Here is a 20520-nt window from a genome sequence, read left to right on the forward strand (position 1 = left end):
GACTGTCTTGGAGCTAGAGATCCCCAAGTGGTGGACTATACTAGATGCCTCTACTTTCTTTTTAAATCAATGGGAACTTATCAACAGGAACTGTCAAGCTAAAACTGTCAACATGAACTTGCCGACCTACAACCATGGACCATAACTTGTCAACCTGAAACTGTCAAACTAAGACTATCAGTGTGAACTTGTCAACATGAATTTGTCACCATGCTCTTCTCAATGCAAACTTGTCAATGGGGCAGGATATGATATTACACCCAACAAATAACTTGACTTTTTTTCAAAATAAATTATACCTAATTAAATTCCTCAAAATCAAAGATGAAAGTGCATGGGCTCAACAGCATGGCTAGAGAGCTACATCACACATACACAAAGCCTCTCATGGCAGTCTAGGCAGGATGGGACAGAGAATCCAACGTTGAAGGTGCTACCCCATATCATGAAGCAAAAGTTATGGTACCCACGGACCACAGCCCTCGGGGATTGGGCTAGGTACAAACTACAATTCCAAGCTTCAAAAGTAAGTGGAGAGCTCTAGGGATTAGGAAACCCTAAGTCAAAGGAAAGACCGATGCTTTTGTACTTATTGGGAAGAAGGCTAGGTTATCCATCAATGTAAGTGATTGATAGACATTATGTCTTGTACAGTGTTTGAAACCTTAACATATGCCTTAGCCGAAAGAAAGATGCGCTAAGTAAAATTTACATAGAACCGCTCCTGATCCCAAGGGGGAGAGCAAATATGCGACGGGAAGGTTATCGCGACTATTCTTGCAATGTTGGAAAAGGATATCGTTGTTTTGTTTATTGATCTAACATCGTCCTAAATGCTTTTTGCATTAAACTGATTGTTGGGATGTGGTTTGGATGATTATTCCAAGTGCTTGTGATTGATGGTAAATTCACGGCAAGGGTCTGTGATGACAAGTTGCCATGGGAATAAGGAATGTTTTCTTGGAAAATGATATTGGGTTGAATGCCTTGTTTGTGCTTGATTCTTAAATGAATTAATTAAGGAAAGGATGTTTTGCACCGTTCCAAGTGTGAAGATACATTTGTCTAAGCTCTTGAGGGTCTCAAGAGTCTGCCTCGAGCTGCGCATAAAGTTTCATGTCGTTTCTTCCCATCTTTAGAAGAAACTTTTGCAGGAGGGAGGGTGGGTCCCATGCCTGTCATCTCCAAGTCTAGAAATTTTCCTTCCACTACTTAGCAGGAGTTTATTCTTTAAAAGAACTATCTATCAACAACCCCTACCAAGTTTCATGGTTGCAAGTTGTAACATGAGGTATCTCAACACCCAATTACATAGCTTCTTGCAGGTGTTCCATCACCTTGTAGGCTTCTTTGAATAGGAGGAAGAAATGCAGTATCATCCACCTCATACAAATGGACAAAGATAAATTTCTCCATGGTAGCCAATGTAGCAATCTTTGACTCCTCAACCCTAAGCCCAAGGTGAGGGTACTTCTGACAATTCTCCTCGAGGTGAGTGGTCTGCCCAAAGTGACAGCACTTGGTAAACCTTTGTCCTTCTCGTCCTTGAACTTTTCATCTTTTCTAGCCTGCTCCTATTTACCTTTCTTCTTAACATAACAATACATCAAACAATGTACAAATGCTAACAAGGAACAACCCACAAAGGTGACAAATGTCAAGTCAAGGTGGCTCCTAATAGAGTATACATAAATAAAAACACCTAGCTGAAATATATGAAAAAATCGAAAAAGTAAAGCTCGTTTGGGGCCCCAAATTGTTTCAAAACAAATATATCACGTTTTTTATGATCCATATGTATACCATACGTACCATACAGTAAGGATCCATATGTACATACCGGTCCTACATTGCATCATGGGCAGCCTTGCCAAATGGCTGTCCCACATCATCCCTCGGCTGATTTTTCATTGGTTGCTTTGCTTTTCCTTTGTCTTTGTATTTGGAGAGCATGGCTACATCACCTAATCGCATAGCAACATTCTTCTTGATCTCTTCCTCCTGTAACAAGAGCCATGTCAACTCCACAAATGTGAGGGGCTGTTGTGCCCCCCTCAAAGTCAAATTTAGCAAAGTGTGAAACCCAAGAGAAGGCTCTGGAAGACAGTTCAAGGGATGTTTATCAATCTCATCATCCGTCAACACCTCATCAATATTCAGCAGCCACTCTCTCAATTCTTGAATGTAAGTGAGGTGATCTATCATAGCATCACCCTCATCCATATGTGCATTAGCCAATTCTTGTCTCAAGTAAGAGATTTTAGCCTCATTGTGTGCTGAAAACATCTGTCCCAAGATATCCAAAGCTGCCTTTGAGGTCTTACACGACCGGATATGAGGTATAATTGCCCTCAACTGAAAGAACAATCAAAGATAAAGCATGTGCATCCTTAGAATCCCATTTCTTTTGTTCTTCAATAGGAAGAAATTGGGTAGAAGCAAGGGAAGCTTGCTATCCTCTAGCCCATTTTTGAGGCATTTGAGGTGCAAGCCCTCTTGGTCGGGCTGAATCGCCCATCTCAAAATCCCAAAGACCCTATGTAACAAGCAAATTGCACACCATAAAACTAGTGCCATCCAATTTATCCTCCTAAGTGAGGACACCCAAAATGTTGTTGTGGTCACTCTAAGCCATTGCTGCAATAAATGCACAAACTGCAACCAAACACTTCCAAACTGAAGTGCAAAATGTGCTCTCACAAGTACTGAGATCCCAACACGGGATATGAATGCAAGCACCAAAACTGCCAAGTGCCTTGAAATGAGTGCCAAGAGACTGCTCAAAATAGTACCAAATCTGCAAATATACAGCAATTCAATGCTCTACCACTGCACTTGCCTTGGAATGCATGCCAAATACAAATCTCAACAATTTAATGCTGAAAAGCCCCAAATCTCTACAAATTTTTCTGCCAAATCTGATTCAAACAGCAATTGAATGCTGTTGCTGCACATGTTTACTACCTTGGGATACATGCCAAGCAAGACCCCCAAATTTTCTCACCAAATTTTCGAGATTTAAGTGAAATGTTGCCTTGGGATGCATGAAAACAGCAAGCAGTAATTGGATTTCACCTCGGGATACATGCCGAACCCAAAGATCAAAAAAACTTTACATTTCTTTTCTCACACCAATGTCAAAGAAATTGCGCAATGTTGGACATTTCGGTGGATATTCACACACACAAGCTCAAATTGGGCAAAAGCCCCAAATTTCTGGGTACTCGGGAAGTGTGTCAGTGGATCCAATAGCATCAGTGGTAGTGGCACAGTTGGAGTCAGCAATGAGCTGTTGAGGTGACGCAAAATGGACTAGGGGTGACACTAACAAAACTGCTGGTGGCGGCTCTGCTGGAAGGTTGGTGGCGCTGTTCAGGATAGCCGCTGCAAATTGCAGGCAGCAACAGGCAAAATGGTTGGTGGAGCAAGTGGCAAGGACTGGCATTGGACTGACACATGACCAGCTGAGCAGCGGCGCTGTGGACAAAAGCCAAGTAGGCGGGCAGCAAAGGCCTTGCAGCAGGTGGCACTGTGGAGGTGCAAGCGAGACTGTGGAGGCAGATTTCAATAGGCTGGTGGCACAAGCAGCTGGGCAGAGGGTCTGCTGAGACCGGGCACAGCTAAAGCTAGCAAACTTGGCAGGACAGCACGCACATGGGGCAGAGACTGAGCTAGAGAGCTCACAGCAGTTCCATCTCCTTCAATGGCAGCTTGTCTTTCTGCTCCTTGCGGACAAAGACCAGTAACATCGGGGGTTGGCGGAGCAAGTGGCAAGGACTGGCACTGGACTGACACATGACTTGAAAAAAAAAGTGAAAGTACAACTAAGGTTTAGGTCGAAGGTTGACCTAACCACACTTCCACCAACTAGCTAGAGTTAGGTTTATCTACTCTAGAGCCTAGTGTCGCTACTTTAATGTCCTAAGACACTAGGTGTACACACCCTACATTGACACTTTGATAAGTGTCCACACCACACAAATTACATTGGGCACTGCTAAGAATTGGCTAATTCTAACACCCTCTTCTTCTTATGGTGTGCCTTCACCCTCTGCCTATCGTGTGCCTTCACCCTCTGCTTATCATGTACATGTTCACCCTCCTCAAGCTACTCATACGATTACCGTAATAAAGCCTAGTCAATCCACACACACACACAAATGCACTATGCACACAACTCCAATGCATGGTGGACACTTTTGTACAAACCCCCAAGTGTACTCTAGCCACTCAACCTACCCACCCTACTCACCACTTGTGGCTCAACACTTACACTACATCTACTATGGTCAAGAACGCTTTTATTGACAAGACTTGTTTTGGTGAGTTGAATTTCACGACTTGGTCAAACCTAATGCAACAAGTGCTTGAGTCTCGGGTCTTTGGGACCTAGTAGTTGGTCTAGAGACTATGTCAAACCCTCTTGCCATGATCATCCCTATTAATGGAAAGCTCACGGTAAATGTCAAGCTAATGCATGGGTTACTTCCTCAACTTAACTCACAAGTTATAGCATATTCCCCTTGCATCTGATCATTAGAGTCATCTCATTGACCACTACGGCGTGAAAGATCGAACTTGACACATCAATCTCGATCACAAGCTACAAGATTTCTCCATGGAAGAGGGGGGTGATCTAAAAGTCAAGATGGCCAAGTATAGGTGGCTCACTCAATTCGCCACCGCTGGCTCACTAAAGCCAAATGATGATGAAGCCAAATTATTCCTACATAAGATGCCTCCTAAATACTTCCACTTCATGTAGCAAGTAATTTCCCTGCCCCATTTTCCCACCTTTTATGAGTTTGAATGCCAACTCTTGCATTACACAAAGGTTGGAAAAACAAGTCCACAAAAAAACGTGCCCCATATTGTCTACTTCAAAGGGGATGCTAGTATCTTCTTCTTCGAAGGAGAAATCTAGGGATAGCAAGAACTCTTAAGAAAGGGAAGAAAGTCCAAACAAGGGTGACACCCCTTCTTCAAACGGAGCCAAAGAATCTAGACCTATCTAGCAACAACTCCCTAAAAAGAATGGGCTTTGCACTCACTACTAGCATTCGGGTCATGTAGACAAGGAGTGTCGTAACAGGGCCCCAAGTCTTCCACCTAGACCTACTTCACAGCAAAACGCGACTACACCCATGGGTGGTACTCCCCTTGTGCAGCCAAGATGGGGTCCTCCAACAACTACACCTACTGCTCCTATTCCTCTCGGTAACAGCCCACCTTAGTGGCACACCATTGGACATGTGGCCTATGGATAGCCAGCCCAAGACTAGGGGACATTTTATTTTCATTTTGTCACATGAGGAGACACCTACTCTACAAGGTCAATGTGCATGACTCCACATTCAAAGTGTTGTGGTTGGGTTAAAGGCACTTCTGGGAGTGTGGCATCACCTCATTTAGAAGCATAGAGAATCACTGGAGTCTCACAAGTTGCATAAATGGACGGCCGGTATCAGCTGGTTTTCAGTGGCAACAAAACCCACCATTACCCCCGTGACCACCACATTCTTGCTGAGATCTGGGTTTGTATCATCAAACTCCTAAAAGTTCTTTGAGATCAGTTGTAACAGCATTAAAGTCATTAACAAGGGTCCAAACACCTCTTCCTCTTTATGTGGGAGAAGCATAGCTTGTTCTTAAGGCGGCAACAACACAGTTCTAGTCTTAGAAATGTACTAGGATGCAATTTCAGACCCCTCGACCACCCCTCTTCCTCTTTATGTGGGAGACACATAGCCTGTTCTTAAAGCTGCAACAACATGTTTCTAGTCTTAGAAATGTACTAGGATGCAATTTTGGACCCCTTGACCACTTTGACAGTAAAATGGATTTCCACTCCCAATGTATTAACAGGTATAATGACTTCCATCAGTCATTGCAGTAGTCCCTAAGGCCTAAGCAGCTTCACCATAGCAAGTCAATTTATTCACTGTTTCTGGTTGAATATCATATGGAACTCCCACCACATTCAAGGTTTCCACTGTGCAATACAATATGAGAGGTTCTCTACAAATTAAAGCAAATTGTGTGTCCAGACTTCACCAAGAAGAAATGGCAATAGATAGTCATTTGCAGATAAGGGGAGCAGGGAAGGCGGTGCTAGCTTACCTTTTACAAAATGTGGATCCCATTTATGACTAAAAAGTTTACTGCTCCCTACCACAATACACATGTTAGCTTTAACATCATGCACACTGGCAACAAGGAAAGCTGATCATCTTCCTCAAGATGGATGGCAGAATCTTCTAGTGTTAAACAGGCTCTGATTACACAGAAGGTAACAAATCGATCTAACCATGAAATGATCATTAATCTAAAATGTAATGAGGAGCTATCATAAAATTATAAATGGAGATATGATAGACATGCTAAGATCAAAACTCACCAAAAGAATAATGTACAGCCATACATAAGCCCACAAAGACCAAGCTAGCTCCACTGCCCACACTCCAAGATCTAAAACTTTCTTGACCATTCCTCGTTTAGGTATGATGATGCATGCAGCATGTATCAGATATAGGTCACATGCTGCAGAACCAACAAGAGTGCCTGGCCCAACACCTACAGAACCAAAATGGCTGAAGGTCTGTCAATTAAATCTTAGGAACTAATGTTAGTCAAATAAATGTCATGTAGCTCAACAAACAGATCTTTGTCTACAGAGGCAATTTGCTTGATACGGTTCTAGTAGACACATCAAAACAACCAGGAAATTTCTAGATTTCTTAACTTGACAAATTGATATCAACCTGACTGTCAACTTGCACCAAATAAATACACTCAAGTGCAGATCACAGAGTGCATTTGCATCAAGAATGAAAATCAGCTTGGGAATTTCCTTACAGTTCCATCACAAAACAGGATGGGAAAGGTGAGAAAGAAGAGCTGCTGCTTTGAACTGAAGACAATACACTGAATAGTGCTCAGACATGTGTAGCCTAGTGGACCAAGCCTACCCTTTTTTCCCAAAAACAAACAGCTACATTTGGGGAGTGTTTTTTTTCTGCTCATAAATCTATTAGCTCTAGAGAATAATAAACCCTCCTCTCAACTGTTGTATTCACCATTATCCTTTTTGTGAGCGAACCTACTAAAATGTTATTAGACAGCTTAAACGATGTTCTTTTGGCTAAGATCAAGCGTAAAACAAGGCCTTCCTCTGACCAGTTAAACCAGAAGTTTCAAGTGACTCGCTCTACAATTTCTTCCCTAAGATCAAGTGTAAAACAAATTTGTCCTCTGACCAGTTAAAACCAGAAGTGAGTCACCCTAAATGGTAGGTGCTTGCAGACAGATGTTACTGCCTGTTTTAATGGCAACAAAAAGGTTCACCAACTAAGCCAAGCCCCCTTGGCTGCAAAAGCTGGCATTCCGATGCACTGCAACAATAATACAGGTAGTGACCTAACCATGACTAGCCATTGCTGGGTGTGCACTCTCTTAAGAGATGCTATGTAGTGCACTTCTGACTTGGTAGCATTTTCCTTCTCAAAACTAACAATTTCAAGTGATGAAAGCAGCTAAAACCTTGTCAGAAATGTTTTCAGACCATGATTAAAAATGTGGACATTTAAAATGGCCCTAAAACAGCCATTTATATAGTTAAAAGGTGGGTCTTAATGAGTTGGCCGACCAATTTATTTCAAGAGTTTTGGGCTATTTAAACCCACCATTGGTTCAAAGTCCAGACTCCATCTTCAGCATAAACATAGGGCCAAAGAGATAGTTCATGGATGAAGCATAGTTGCCGAGAGTTTCGGAAAAGGGGGAAATGAAAACGTGTTTCAGAGTCACAAAACAGAGTTTTGGCCAGAGGCCCAAACAGAGAAGCAGGGAAATGGAATGTATGTCAATTTTTAGGAATATTTTTATATTACACATATATTAAGGGATACAACCATCTGTAATTTGAACATCCGCACCGAAAACACTTAAATTCCTTGACAATATAATTAAAGATGCGAATTGCCCAAACTACCAAAGATTGTAAAATCACAATACATGAGATTCAAAAAATTTCAGTATCAGTAGTCAATATAAAAGACTGCCATCATGTCATATAGACTCAAAAAAGAGAGTTTGAGGCCTGAGTCATGACTCAAGACTCATGAGTACATGCTGTAAAATCACAATACATGAGTTTCAAAAACTTTCAACACTCAAAAAAGAGAGTTTGAGGCCGTGAGTACATGCTAAACAGTAAAACAGTAATGTAAATAATAAAACCATCATTGAAATGCCAATGATCCATGAAATGAATCATGATCAACTACAAAGTACAATGTAGTACCAAAATGATCATGATTTATCTAGTATGATGTATCATCTAAAGACAGCACACTACATCACCTAAAGACATCATCTCCTCTGCCTCATCCTCCTCCAGGACACTTTTAGCAACATTAACACTACTACTAGTAGAGGAAGAGGAGGCAGCATCATCAAGCCTAGAAGCCAATGGAGCTACCCTAGGTGCAAAGGTACTAGGTGAGCTTGATAGAGAGGTAGAAGCAGCTATACATCAAACTCCAGTTCCTCAAACAAGATATACACTCGACAAGATATCACCTTTGATAAGAGGGATGTCCTAAATTCTCTTCCATCTAATGATGAGAGACCATCTCCTATATCTAGTGACCTCATCGCAAAGCCATCTACCCATTGAAAATGCCTACTCATACTGAATGTGAGAGTTGTGTACTTGGCAAAATGCTCTCACATGTTTCATACAAGGCCCAAACAATGCAAAAAATCTGCATTCTTCGGGACACATTTGCTCCAAACAAAAAGCTGAGTATGGTCTTCTCTTCATGGAACCTCTAAGTTCTCACTTCGGCGATGATACCATGTAAGAGTGTGCAATGGATGAGGAAACACGAGTGTGGAGAGAGAAGGGAAGAGAAAGACTGCAATGAAAGAAGAGAATTGAAGGAGAAAATCTGCACTGAACTAGATGAAAGTTGAATACAAAAGAGGACTAATCACTACTCACATGCAGCCCAAGGCATCAGCGTGAGGGCACCAGATCAGGCTGCTGACAAAAGACAACACCAAAAGATGAAGGACTGTCCCAAAAGTCGAAGTGTGTTGAAAACCTCCAAAGCTGAATCTGTGAATGACCAGCCAATTGTTGAGGATAACTACAAATAGCTGAAATATGCCAAATCTGGCTGGCTGCTGAGCTGCTCCAATAGGGGCTTAAAATGTTGGCCAACTAATCAACATGAAAAAAATAATCAAGAAAATGCTGATCGCCATAATAAATGCTGGTCACCCAATCCTAGCCAATGTAAATGCAGTCTAGACCCACTAAAAAAAAAGCACTCGGCTGGAAAATAACCAGCCAGTTTGAACATTCCTAAATCCGACTAGAAAAGAAATGCATGCTCTAGAAAGAGCTGCCTACTTTGTCAAAACACGAAAGCCTGTGTATAATGATTCATAGCTCCTACTGTCCCTGTCTAACTCAGAGAGGTTCATAGGCAGGAGATGACTATGCATGACACACATGATTGCCAACCACATCCCCCCTAACCAAAACTATGTTCACACAAGGATCATACAAATAAAGTGTTTTGGGCCAAGAACCGCTAGCTCAAGTGGTAGTGAAATGGTGTCATAAACCCAAGGTCATGGGTTCCATTCTTGTGGGCAGCGGTGCAGCACCTTGTATGATGTATAACGTAAGAAAGTGAATATTGAAGGGAGTGATCCCTGAAGTGGAAGCATGGAGCAGAAGCAAGAGCTATGGTGGAAGGAGTGAGAGAGAGAGAGAGAGAAAGAGAGAGAGAGAGAGAGAGAGAGAGAGAGACTCACAATGTGGAAACTCCAACAGTCACTGTGTGACCGGCCTTCCCTTTATTCAAATGTCACTGAAAAAATAAAGAATGAAGTGACAGTGATGGGCGTCCGCCACCTGCAATGTACAGGTGTGCAAATATGAAGGTACTGTCAGTGTAACTAATACATGAGAGGCTAGGCACAGATGCCTTTACCCCCAACAACCTCCCACTTAAACTCGAATGTGCCCCTAGTGAGGAGAGAACAAGAAAAAAAGTGAAAGTACAAATGTATATAAGTACAACATGATAAGGAAAGACATCATGTTATATTTATAAGGTAAATTAAGGGAAACATGCACGAGGTATGGCCTTCCGGCAAATATAGTTTCTGATCGCGATAGAAAATTTGATAGTCAATTTTGGCGTGCGGTATTTAGGAAGTTGAATACTAAACTTAGCATGAGTACGGCGGATCACCCGCAAACTGATGGGCAAACTGAAAGGGTTAACCAAATCCTTGAAGATATGCTTAGGGCATATGTAAGTAAAAGGCAAACTAATTGGGAAGAGTATCTACCGATAGCAGAGTTTGCATATAATAGTGCCAAGCACTCTTCCACTGGATATAGTCCATTTATGTTAATGTATGGGTTTCAGCCCAAAGCTCCTTATGCAGTCCTATGCAGGAAAAGGTTCAGGCAGCTAAGGATTTTTTGGAGGATATAAATAGTATGTTAAAATTTGCTCAAGAAAATATTAAAAAAGCTCAAAATCGAGCTAGAGCATATGCAGATCTTCACCAAAGAGACATCTCCTTTGAAGAAGAAGAATTGGTCTATCTTAAGGTGCCTGAACAAACTAAAACCATGAAAACGGGACAATGTCCAAAGCTTTCACCCAGGTATTGTGGTCCTTTCACAATACTTAAAAAGGGGGGAGAACTGGCTTAGAAGCTCCAACTACCTACTGCTAGTAAAATACATCCAGTTTTTCATGTAAGTAAGTTAAGGAAGAAACTGGGTGATTTGGATAATTTAATTTTAAATGATAATATTGAGGAGCTATTAAATGACCAATCTAATCCACATGAACCAGAAAGAATATTAAATGTTCGTAATAGACGAACAAGGAATACTATTTATCAAGAATGTTTGGTTAAGTGGAAAGATTGTTCAGAAGAAAGCTCAACATGGGAGCGAGTAAGTACCTTAAAGAAAAGGTTTCCCAATTTACATTTAGACCTTCCAAGTATCGTTTTCGAGGACAAAACCGATTCTTAAGGGGAAGGAAATGTTATATTTATAAGGTAAATTAAGGGAAACATGCACGAGGTATGACCGTCCGGGGCCTTGGACGCCCGAACGGGGTTTAGGGGAGCCTAGAATTAAAGAGGGTCCAAGAATAGTAGAACTCACCAAGATTTGACGGCTAGCAATCGGATCACGAGGAGAGTGGCCAGCAATTAACTAGGCAAGGCTGGGAGGAGAAACGGATCTCGTGCCAATTGAGTGTCGGACTGAATTCCTCTAGTCTTTAGACTTCTTCTTCATCTTCTGAGTCGCCTGACACATCATCTCATCCAACGCCCATCTACTTTCTAAGGAATGCAATACGCTCCGTTGAGAGACTTTTAGTGAGCAGATCTGCAAGATTTTGGTCAGTTGAGATTTTGACAAGCTTAATGGACTTGTCCTCAACAACCTCTCGAATAAAGTGGTAATGCACCTCAATGCGCTTCGTCTTCGCATGGAAGACTGGATTCTTGGTCAACTGAATAGCACTCATAGAATCCAAATGCAATGTAAGGACCACATCAATAATGCCAAGGTCTGCCACCAGACCAGGTCTACCACTCATAGAATCCAAATGCAATGTAAGGATCACATCAGTAATGCCAAGGTTTGCCACCAGACGGCCTAGCCAAAGAGCCTCCTTGAAAGCCTTAATGGCTACAACATACTCTACCTATGTAGTAGATAGAGTCGTACATTTCTACACCCTCAACATCCAAGAAACATCACCTCCAGTGAAAGTGAAAATATAGCCAAAGGTGGACTTCCTACTGTCTACATGTCCTCCATAATCAGAGTCAATGTACCCCACGACTCCTGTATCCTGGCCACCATAACATATACACATAGATGTTGTGCCCTTCAAGTACCTCATGATACACTTGACAGAATCCCAATGCCATCGGCCAGGTGTAGCCATATAGCATGCCACAACTCCCACTGCAAATGCTATGTCAAGACAAGTGGCTACGATGGCATTCATCAAACTACCCACCGTAGATGCACAAGGGATCTTTGTCATCTCAGTCTTCTGCTCATCAAATTGCGGACAATCGGCCTGACTAACCTTCACGTGAGAAGGTAAAGGATAGCCAATAGGCTTAGCATCCTATAGATGAAACCGCTCAAGGACCTTCTGGATGTACTCCTTCTATGACAAGTAAAGGAGCCCCTTAGAGCGAACATGTGAAACTTGTCCCATGTCCTTCATGTCAAAGCTCTTCTTGAGCTGACCTTTCAAGGCATCCAACTCATCATGAACACTCCTAACAATCAACATATCATCCACATAAAGAATCAAAATCATAAGGCTGCCAACACGAGCCTTCTTTGTGTTTAGACACGGATCCGTAACACTATGGGAATATCCCTGTGAATGCATAAAAGCATCAAACTTGTAATACCATTCCCTATGTGCTTGCTTAAGGCCATAAAGGCTCTTTCTCAATCTGCATACTAGATGGTCCCTCTGCCAGGTTCTGCAAAGTCCTTAGGATGCTCCATGTAAATCTTATCGTGCAAGTCCCCATGAAGAAAAGCCATCTTGATATCCATCTAATAAAGATTTAAGTCAAGCTGAGCAATCAAAGCCAGTACCAAGCATAGGATAGTCATCTTCACAACAGGAGAAAAGACTTCATCAAAGTCCACACCATATTCCTACTTGAAGCCCTTACCAACCAATCTAGCCTTGTGTGCCAGCTTGGAGCATCCAAGGGTACTTTTCAACTTGTACGCCCACTTGCATGGCAAAGCACGTTTACCACAAGGCAAAGAAACCAAATCCCACGTATGATTTTTCTGCAATGAGTTATACTCTAACTGCATGGCCCTCTCCCAAGAGTGACTATCACCTCTGCACATGGCATAGTTACCTGGAACGGGGAACGGGAACAGGAACGGGGGGAACGTCCAAGGTGGAGGAACGGAAACGAGGGGAACGGCACATTTCTTAAGTGCCCCAAATATGCCCTCCATGACCAAGTTGCCCCAAAGAATGTCCCTATAATTGCCCCAATACCCCTCAATGTTCCAAATTGACTCGAATGTCCCAAAATTGACTCGATTACCCCCATAGCTCCAAATTGCTCTGAATTGCCCCAATTATTCTAGTTTCCCTTGAAATTAGACAATATAAATGGATGATTACCTTGGAATTGAGAATAGGCTGAAATTTGATTGTGATTTGCAAGAGTTCATAATGCATCAAATTTGAACTTTGCATGGACTCCTGATTGGCTTATGGGTTGTCTTGACACTTTGAATATTCAAAAAGAGAGAGAGAGAGAGAGAGATTAGTGTGTACGCATTAGGCGATGGACATGAATGAACATTTGGTGGAAGGAGTGTGATACAAGCAAAAAGAGAAAACGTGGAAAAATGTAAATTTCTGGTCAACAGGCCTGGAACGGCCGTTCCAAACAGGGAACGGCAAGGGGAACAACAAGGAACGGTAGGGAACCGTAGGGAACGGCCTTGGGAACGGCAGGGAACGTTCCCTGGCCGTTTCACCTCCTCCAAGGGTCTGGAACGCATTAAACCGTTCCTACAGGCCGGAACAGCCGTTCCCTATTTCTATGGCACATGGCCTCATCATAAGTAAGAGGCTCACCAACATCTATCAACATAACATAATCCATAGAGGGCTCAAACCGCATAGGCTATCGTCTCTCTCTAGTGGACCACCTCACAGTTGACTGTGGAGCCTGACACCTGTACATTCTGTGGAGCGTCAAGGGCCTGGGCCACGAGGACATCAGCTGCTACTGCAAGCTGTCTAGTTGGTTGTATAGTAGCAAGAGGCTCCTCCTGAAATATCACCTTGCGTACCTCAACAACAAACCCGAGCTCCTTATACATTTTCTCCTCATGGAAGACAACATCATGGCTGTGGATAACCTTCCGAGCCTGCGAAATCCATAGGCGATGGCCCATCTTACCTGCATCACCATAATCAAGAAAGATGTATTTTCTGGACTTAGGATCAAGCTTATTGCGCTTGTCCTTGGATACATGGCAAAAAACCTCACAACCAAAGATACGGAAATGAGCATATAAGGGAGGTTTTCCAGACTATACCTCCTCTACAACCTGATAGTCAAGAGCAGTACACAGGGACCGATTTACCAAGTGCACGGCAGTAGTAACTGTCTCAGCCCAAAAATGTTATGGTAAGCCTGCCTAGTTAAGCATATTGCGAACTCGCTCCTGAATTGTCATATTCATGCGCTCAACCATACCATTCTAGGGTGGGGTGTACGAGGCGATCAACTAACGATTAATACCTCTCTCGTCACAAAACTGCTCAAAGGTTTTAGCGACATACTTACCCCCATTATCTAACTTTAGGCATTTCACTCTATACCCAGACTGGTTCTCACCCAAAGCAAACCAACACTGAAATGTAGCCAAGACTTTTAATTTCTGCTTAATGGAATATGCCCAAACCTTGTGTGTATAGTCACTAATAAAAGTAACGAAATACTTCGCGCCACCTAACAACTTGCAGGGCATGGAACCACATACATCCAAATGAACAAGAGCCAAAGGCTCACCCATGCATGTCATACTACACTTTTTAAGCGTATTGTATATCTATCTGCCATATAAACAATGATCACAAGACTCCGAACATTTTTAGTCAAGGGACAAAAGATACTGCAAACGGGTAAGCATTTTCATTCCTTTCAAGGACATGTGCCCAAGGCGACGATGTCACAAAAATACATATGAAAGTTGGAACTGCATCCACCGCCAAAATATGGTCAACTGACCCAAATACAAGCAAGGGATAGAGAGTATTGAACTTAGCACCATATAAAATGACAAGATTTCCACGGGTAATCTTCCACGAGGAATCACCAAAAGAAACTACATAACCTGCATCATCCAAAATGCCAACAAAGGTAAGGCTCTTCGTGAGAGCCGGTACATGACGTACATCATGAAGAGTAAATATGCAACCTGAACCAAACTACAACTGGGCATCACCAATACCGACTATCTTGAGTGCCAGGTCATTATCCAAGCGGACAAATCTAGTCAAACTGCAGTAGAAGTGAAACCACTCTCTATGAGGGGTCACATGAAAGGAAGCTCATGAACCTATTAGTCAACACTGAGTATACCTTAACAAAGCACTAGTCAACTGTGAAGCATCAAGAGAAAAAGCTGCAAGTATGAAATCATCATCAGAATCAATCTGCACAACATTATTCTCTTCAATCTTAACACTGGACTTGCTAGGGACAATGCTGCAATTATCTTATACTTTATCCTTGCCGTTTTATTTGCGCTTGTCCTCGCACATTTTATGGCACTACGGCCGAATATGCCCTACTTTCCCACAGTAATGACAAGTCAATGAGGACTTACGGCCACGAGACTTTCTACGAGACTGCCCATGTGATTGAGAGCAAGACTGCTGAGAGTCTCTACCACTCCGGTCATTACCGCCCCTACCATTATTGCCTCTAGCTGTCAAAGCATGAGAGGTGTAGTAACCATCAAGATTCTTTTTGTTAACCTCTTCGATCGAGAGTGAACCCTCTACATCTTACAACTGTAACCCATCAGTAGGTATGTTGGCACACATAGCAATACGAAAGGCATCCCATGATTTAGACAGTCTAACTAAGAGAAACAAGGGAAGAAGAGTACCCTTGAATTCAATCCCCTATGAAGACAAATGATTGATAATGGAACGAAACTCATTTAAGTGGGCTGACATAGAAGTGCCATTCTTCATGCGAAGGTCCATGAGTTGCTTCAGCCAATACATTTAAAAAGCAAGGCTCTGCTTGTCATAGACATTGCGAATCTTTTTCCATAATTCCCATGCAGACTGCCCATCAGAGATGACATTATAGAACACCTACTTAGAGGGATAATATGATGGTGGACTTCCAAACCTCATCTAATTCAGCCCAATCCTCTGGATCAACGGGTTTGAGCTTGATATCCTTATGTTTCAAAGGCCTACCCTGCATTTTCTGCACTAAAACTTGCCAAATTTGGGCCTTCCAGCAACTGTACTTGGTGCCATCCAACTTGTCAATATTAAAGATAGCACTAATCAATCAAGCCACCAGCCATAATGAAGGCAAACAGGTGCACAAACTAACAAAACGAGCTACTGTAATTACTATAAAAACCACTGCCAAATCAAGCTGAAAACAAGGAATACTTACCAAGTAATGAACTGTCCACAAACTCAATATAAAGAAATGTCAAAAGCATGTGACTGCTCGCATAAAAAGTGCAGTAAACTACAATTACAGAATGGTGACATTGGGTCGAGGTTGTGAACCCTTTAGTATACATCCTCAACCAATGCCCAATTGCAGCAATTCATCAAAGAACAACCTTCAAGGAATTTTTTGGCACTTTGCATGTAGTTTCCCATTTCAAAGTCTTCAACTATCGTGCATACACGCACGCTCTTGATGATAAGATAGGAAAGCTTATCCCTGAGCTAATCTCCTGATTTTTGTAGCTTACTCTTCTTAGGTGAAAGCCTATCGTTTATTCAATCCTCAAACAAACAAGATGATTGTCCGGAGAGATGTTTTTTATGAGAGAAATATTGTACATAGCTCTACACTCACCTGAGCCATCTGAGCCACGTCTGCTACTTGCTCCTAACCCACCTCTGCTACTTGCTCCTAACCCACCTATAGAGTCGTCAACACCTAGGCCTCCTACGTGAGACCCGTTACCATGCTAGTATCAACAGATCATGCGGGATTCGTCCTTTCATCAAATTCCACTCCTAACCTACCTAAGCTCATATTGTACATAGCTCATATTGGAGATAGTGCCATCGCACATCTGCTACTTGCTCCTAACCCACCTATAGAGTCTTCAGCACCTAGGCCTCCTACATGAGTCCCGTTACCATGCTAGTACCAAAACAAACCATGCGGGATTCGTCCTTTCATCAAATTCCACTCCGAAGCCCTAGAATATATGCTCGGCCTGCACCTAGTGTTTCATTTGCATCTATCTTTACAATAAATTATATACTGCATTTTGAGCCGGAAAGTTAGCAAGAGGCTCTGAAGTATCCTTGATGGTAGCAAGAAACCGTGAAAAAAGAGCTTGCAAGCATTGATCGAAATGAGATTTGGACCTTGGTGGATTGTCTAAGCCACAAGAAATTCATCGCGACCAAGTGGATCTTTAGGACCAAATTGAAAGCTTATGGAACTTTAAGTAAATACAAGGCTTGCCTTGTAGTACAAGGTTTTCAACAAAAACGTGGCATAGATTATAAGGAGATCTTTGCACCCACTACCAATTGACATCATACCATCTATTGGTTACACTAGCCGCTCATCGCGATTGGCCAATCTATCAAATGAATGTCAAAAGTGCATTCCTAAACAATTATTTGAAGGAGGAAGTCTGTGTGGAGCAGCCTCTTGACTTTCAGATAAGGACTCCTATATCGTGAGCCTGTATGCCAAGGGTTTGATTGTACTGTAAGGCTTTAAACAATGGATCTCAGAGTGGACCATCCAGGCTGCATGGCACAACTTTTAGCTTGAAAGCTGTCACAGTGTACTTTTTGCTCTGCAAGAACTGCCAGAATCACACTGTGCATGTGAAGCAAAACTAAAAAGGCTCTGTGATATTCTTGCGATCAGGACTATAATTGCTTTTGAACATTTTAGAAAGAGTCTAACTTTCAGGTATGCTGGAAAGGCTTTAAAAAATGGAGAAGAGTCGGACTGCACCATCTGCTTATGAATATTTTAAAAAGAGTTCAACTTTCAGGTATTGGGAGCCTGTATGACAAGGGTTTGCTGGAAAGGCTTTTAAAAATGGAGAAGAGTCGGACTGCACCATCTGCTTATGAATATTTTGAAAAAATTCTAACTTTCAGGTATAGGCCCCCGTATTGTGAGCCTCTATGCCAAGGGTTTGCTTGAAAGGCTCTAAAAAATGGAGCAAGAGTCGGACTGCACCATCCAAGCTGCCTGCCACGCATTTTGGCTTAATTTTGCTCTCGAAGAACCACTAGAATTATACCGTGCGTGTGGGGTAACAGGATCAGCATTGTGCAAAGGCCCTGGGATATTACTGCAATCAGCATTATTATTGCTTTTCAACATTTTAAAACAGGCTAGTTTTCATGGTTAGTGTCCATACCGCCAGCATAAAGGTTCCCCAAGTTCATGATTGCATCAATGGTTGCCAACGAGATCTGAGGAAAGCTCGTACCAAATGCGAGCAAGGTGATGTCCGCGACCGTGTAGTTCCACACTCTTTGCTGTTTCATGATCCTCTTTCCGGAGGCAGGATCAATGGCAGAAACCGTACGCATCTGCTTGACGATATTTTCCATGCCAAGGAAGAAGCGAGCTGTGATGGCCGAGAGGCCGCAGAAGCAGTACAAGATGCCGAGACCATAGATGAAGCCCCGGGCAATGTGGTTGAGGGAGGCTTCCGCAGGGAGGACGAAGTAGGACGAGCAGGGGGCGCTCATCTTCTGTGCGGGGAAGGGAGGACAGGGAGAAGCGATGGCTAGCCTGATGCATGACAGCCGAGAAGCGGTCGTCTTGTGCGACTTGCGCGGCTCCTCCTCGACCTCCGCCTCCTTCCTGTTCTTTCTTCTTCTTCTCCCGTCCTTACGGCATGGTATCCTTGTGCGTCTCGACTCTCCACGACCTTCTTCTTCCTGTTCTTTCTTCTTCTTTTCTCCCGTGCTTACAGCATGGTATGGCTACGTGCCATCATCGTCCGTCTCGCTCTCACATCTCGATTGTGACTGGGCTCACGGAAATAACATGAAATGCAATGGAACTGTACAGTGCCGCGTTTAAGAAAAGGACGACCTCAAAGGTTGGCAAGTCGTTGCTAGGTCGGGAGCTAATGTCCAATGTTTTTCTTTCAAGCCATTTTCGCTTTCACGTGAAAATTAGAGTGATTTTTTGAGTCCCAAATTTATCATGATCACCTAAGATTAAAAAAATTTAGCACACAAATTGAGTATTGATCGCTTAAAATGGTTATTTTTATAGAGAGAAAATATTATAGAGATTCGAACAAAAGTATATAGTGACATGCGATAAGGTACCTTTCAAAGTTAATGAAAGCATCGCTTGTGTCCCTTAACTTGAGATGATCCTAAACGTAACTCATTACCCACCAAATCAATGTACTTTGCACATAAGCTATTGTTGTAAGATAGCATGCTATGAATGCATAGCAAAAAAGTTATAGAATCTGCACATACGGGCTTCATTAGCCTTTAACAAGGCTATTTCGTCAGTAGACATGCAACAAGCAAGTTTCAAAAAAGCTTAGAATATTCTAGAAAGATGCTTACATGTGCCTCATATTTGCCTTATGTACGCACTGTATGACGGTACCTTTGATGTATTTTCTTCCCTTTTTAAAAGCGCAACAATGTGCAATAGTAGCATGCCCCACCCACACTATTTTTTAATGAGAAATGAGGCATACTAGTAAGTCTAAAAAATGTTTACTACTTCCATGCTTAGTAGGATGCCCACACCCACATTGTCTTTTTAATGCAAAATGAGGTATATTTTTATGTCAGCAATCCCCATGAAAGTATGGAAAATAACAAAAGGTCGTATAAAACATAGAAACACTATCACAAAATAGACAGCTCTATCTAAGAGTAGAACAGCATGATGACCAGTTCACAAGGTTTTCTTTGAGAGCTTAGCCACATCTATTATGCCTGAAAAGTATTGCTACACCAATGTTGTTGGATCATAAGGTCATGTCCCCAAACTCAAGATGCTCATGAATGTAACTAATTACATATCAAATTGATCTCTTGGGTGCATTTTCTTCCCTTTTCAAATTTGCTAGTATAAGTATATTGAATGCCTAAATTGTTGCATTTACCATCGTGGACTTTATTTGGATATAAACTCTAATCTCATGCCATAGTCTAAACACAAGTGAAGTCCAACTCTCATGCCATTTTCTATACACTCAAACACATAGCCATAGTTTAAACACCTCACATCTAGCTCCAAAACTCCCAAACCACACTAAACCTTGTACAAATCAAAGTCATAATTTTCTAGGCTTTAAATGTTAAAAAGGTCTAACAGACACTTTTTTCTCTTAACATTCTCAATAGGCTTTCAATACATAAATTTATAGTAAAGGAGAGTTGGACTTCCTCAATGCCTTGCATCCTTGGTCCTTAACACCTATGGTCTTGACATTGAGATCATAAACAATATAGAGCTTTTGCCTGGAAAATACCATGTTTTTCTTATGTCTTCAAAATTCACCTAGCATATGTATGCATTTCAAGCATTCACATAATATAGACTAGGCCCTCCGTGCCTGGCTTCCTTCCGGCACTTTCGCGCTGGAGCTGGCGCTATGCACCAACTTAAGTTTGGTGTATCAAAATTTGGTTGTATGTATTGCACACTAAATTG

General features: G+C 42.2%; 1 protein-coding gene across 2 annotated transcripts in view; it reads right to left on the reverse strand.

The window, feature by feature from the left end:
• MHX (magnesium/proton exchanger) overlaps nt 1-18918 on the reverse strand; it is a 29627-nt gene extending 10709 nt beyond the window's left edge. Inside the window, exons 1-2 of one of the 2 annotated variants that reach the window (XM_087680192.1) lie at nt 18239-18918; nt 6398-6573 (exon numbers count right to left, since the gene is read on the reverse strand). In XM_087680192.1, coding sequence (XP_087536318.1) covers nt 6398-6573; nt 18239-18575 — 513 coding nt within the window. In that variant the 5' untranslated portion in view covers nt 18576-18918. The remainder of the gene's footprint in view (nt 1-6397; nt 6574-18238) is intronic. The other variant, XM_087680191.1, reaches the window with a different exon arrangement.
• Nucleotides 18919-20520: the final 1602 nt, after the last annotated feature.

Source organism: Lygodium microphyllum, chromosome 6 (assembly GCF_053477565.2).
Source record: "Lygodium microphyllum isolate KBCC chromosome 6, Lygodium_microphyllum_v1.1.10, whole genome shotgun sequence".
Lineage (NCBI taxonomy): Eukaryota > Viridiplantae > Streptophyta > Polypodiopsida > Schizaeales > Lygodiaceae > Lygodium > Lygodium microphyllum.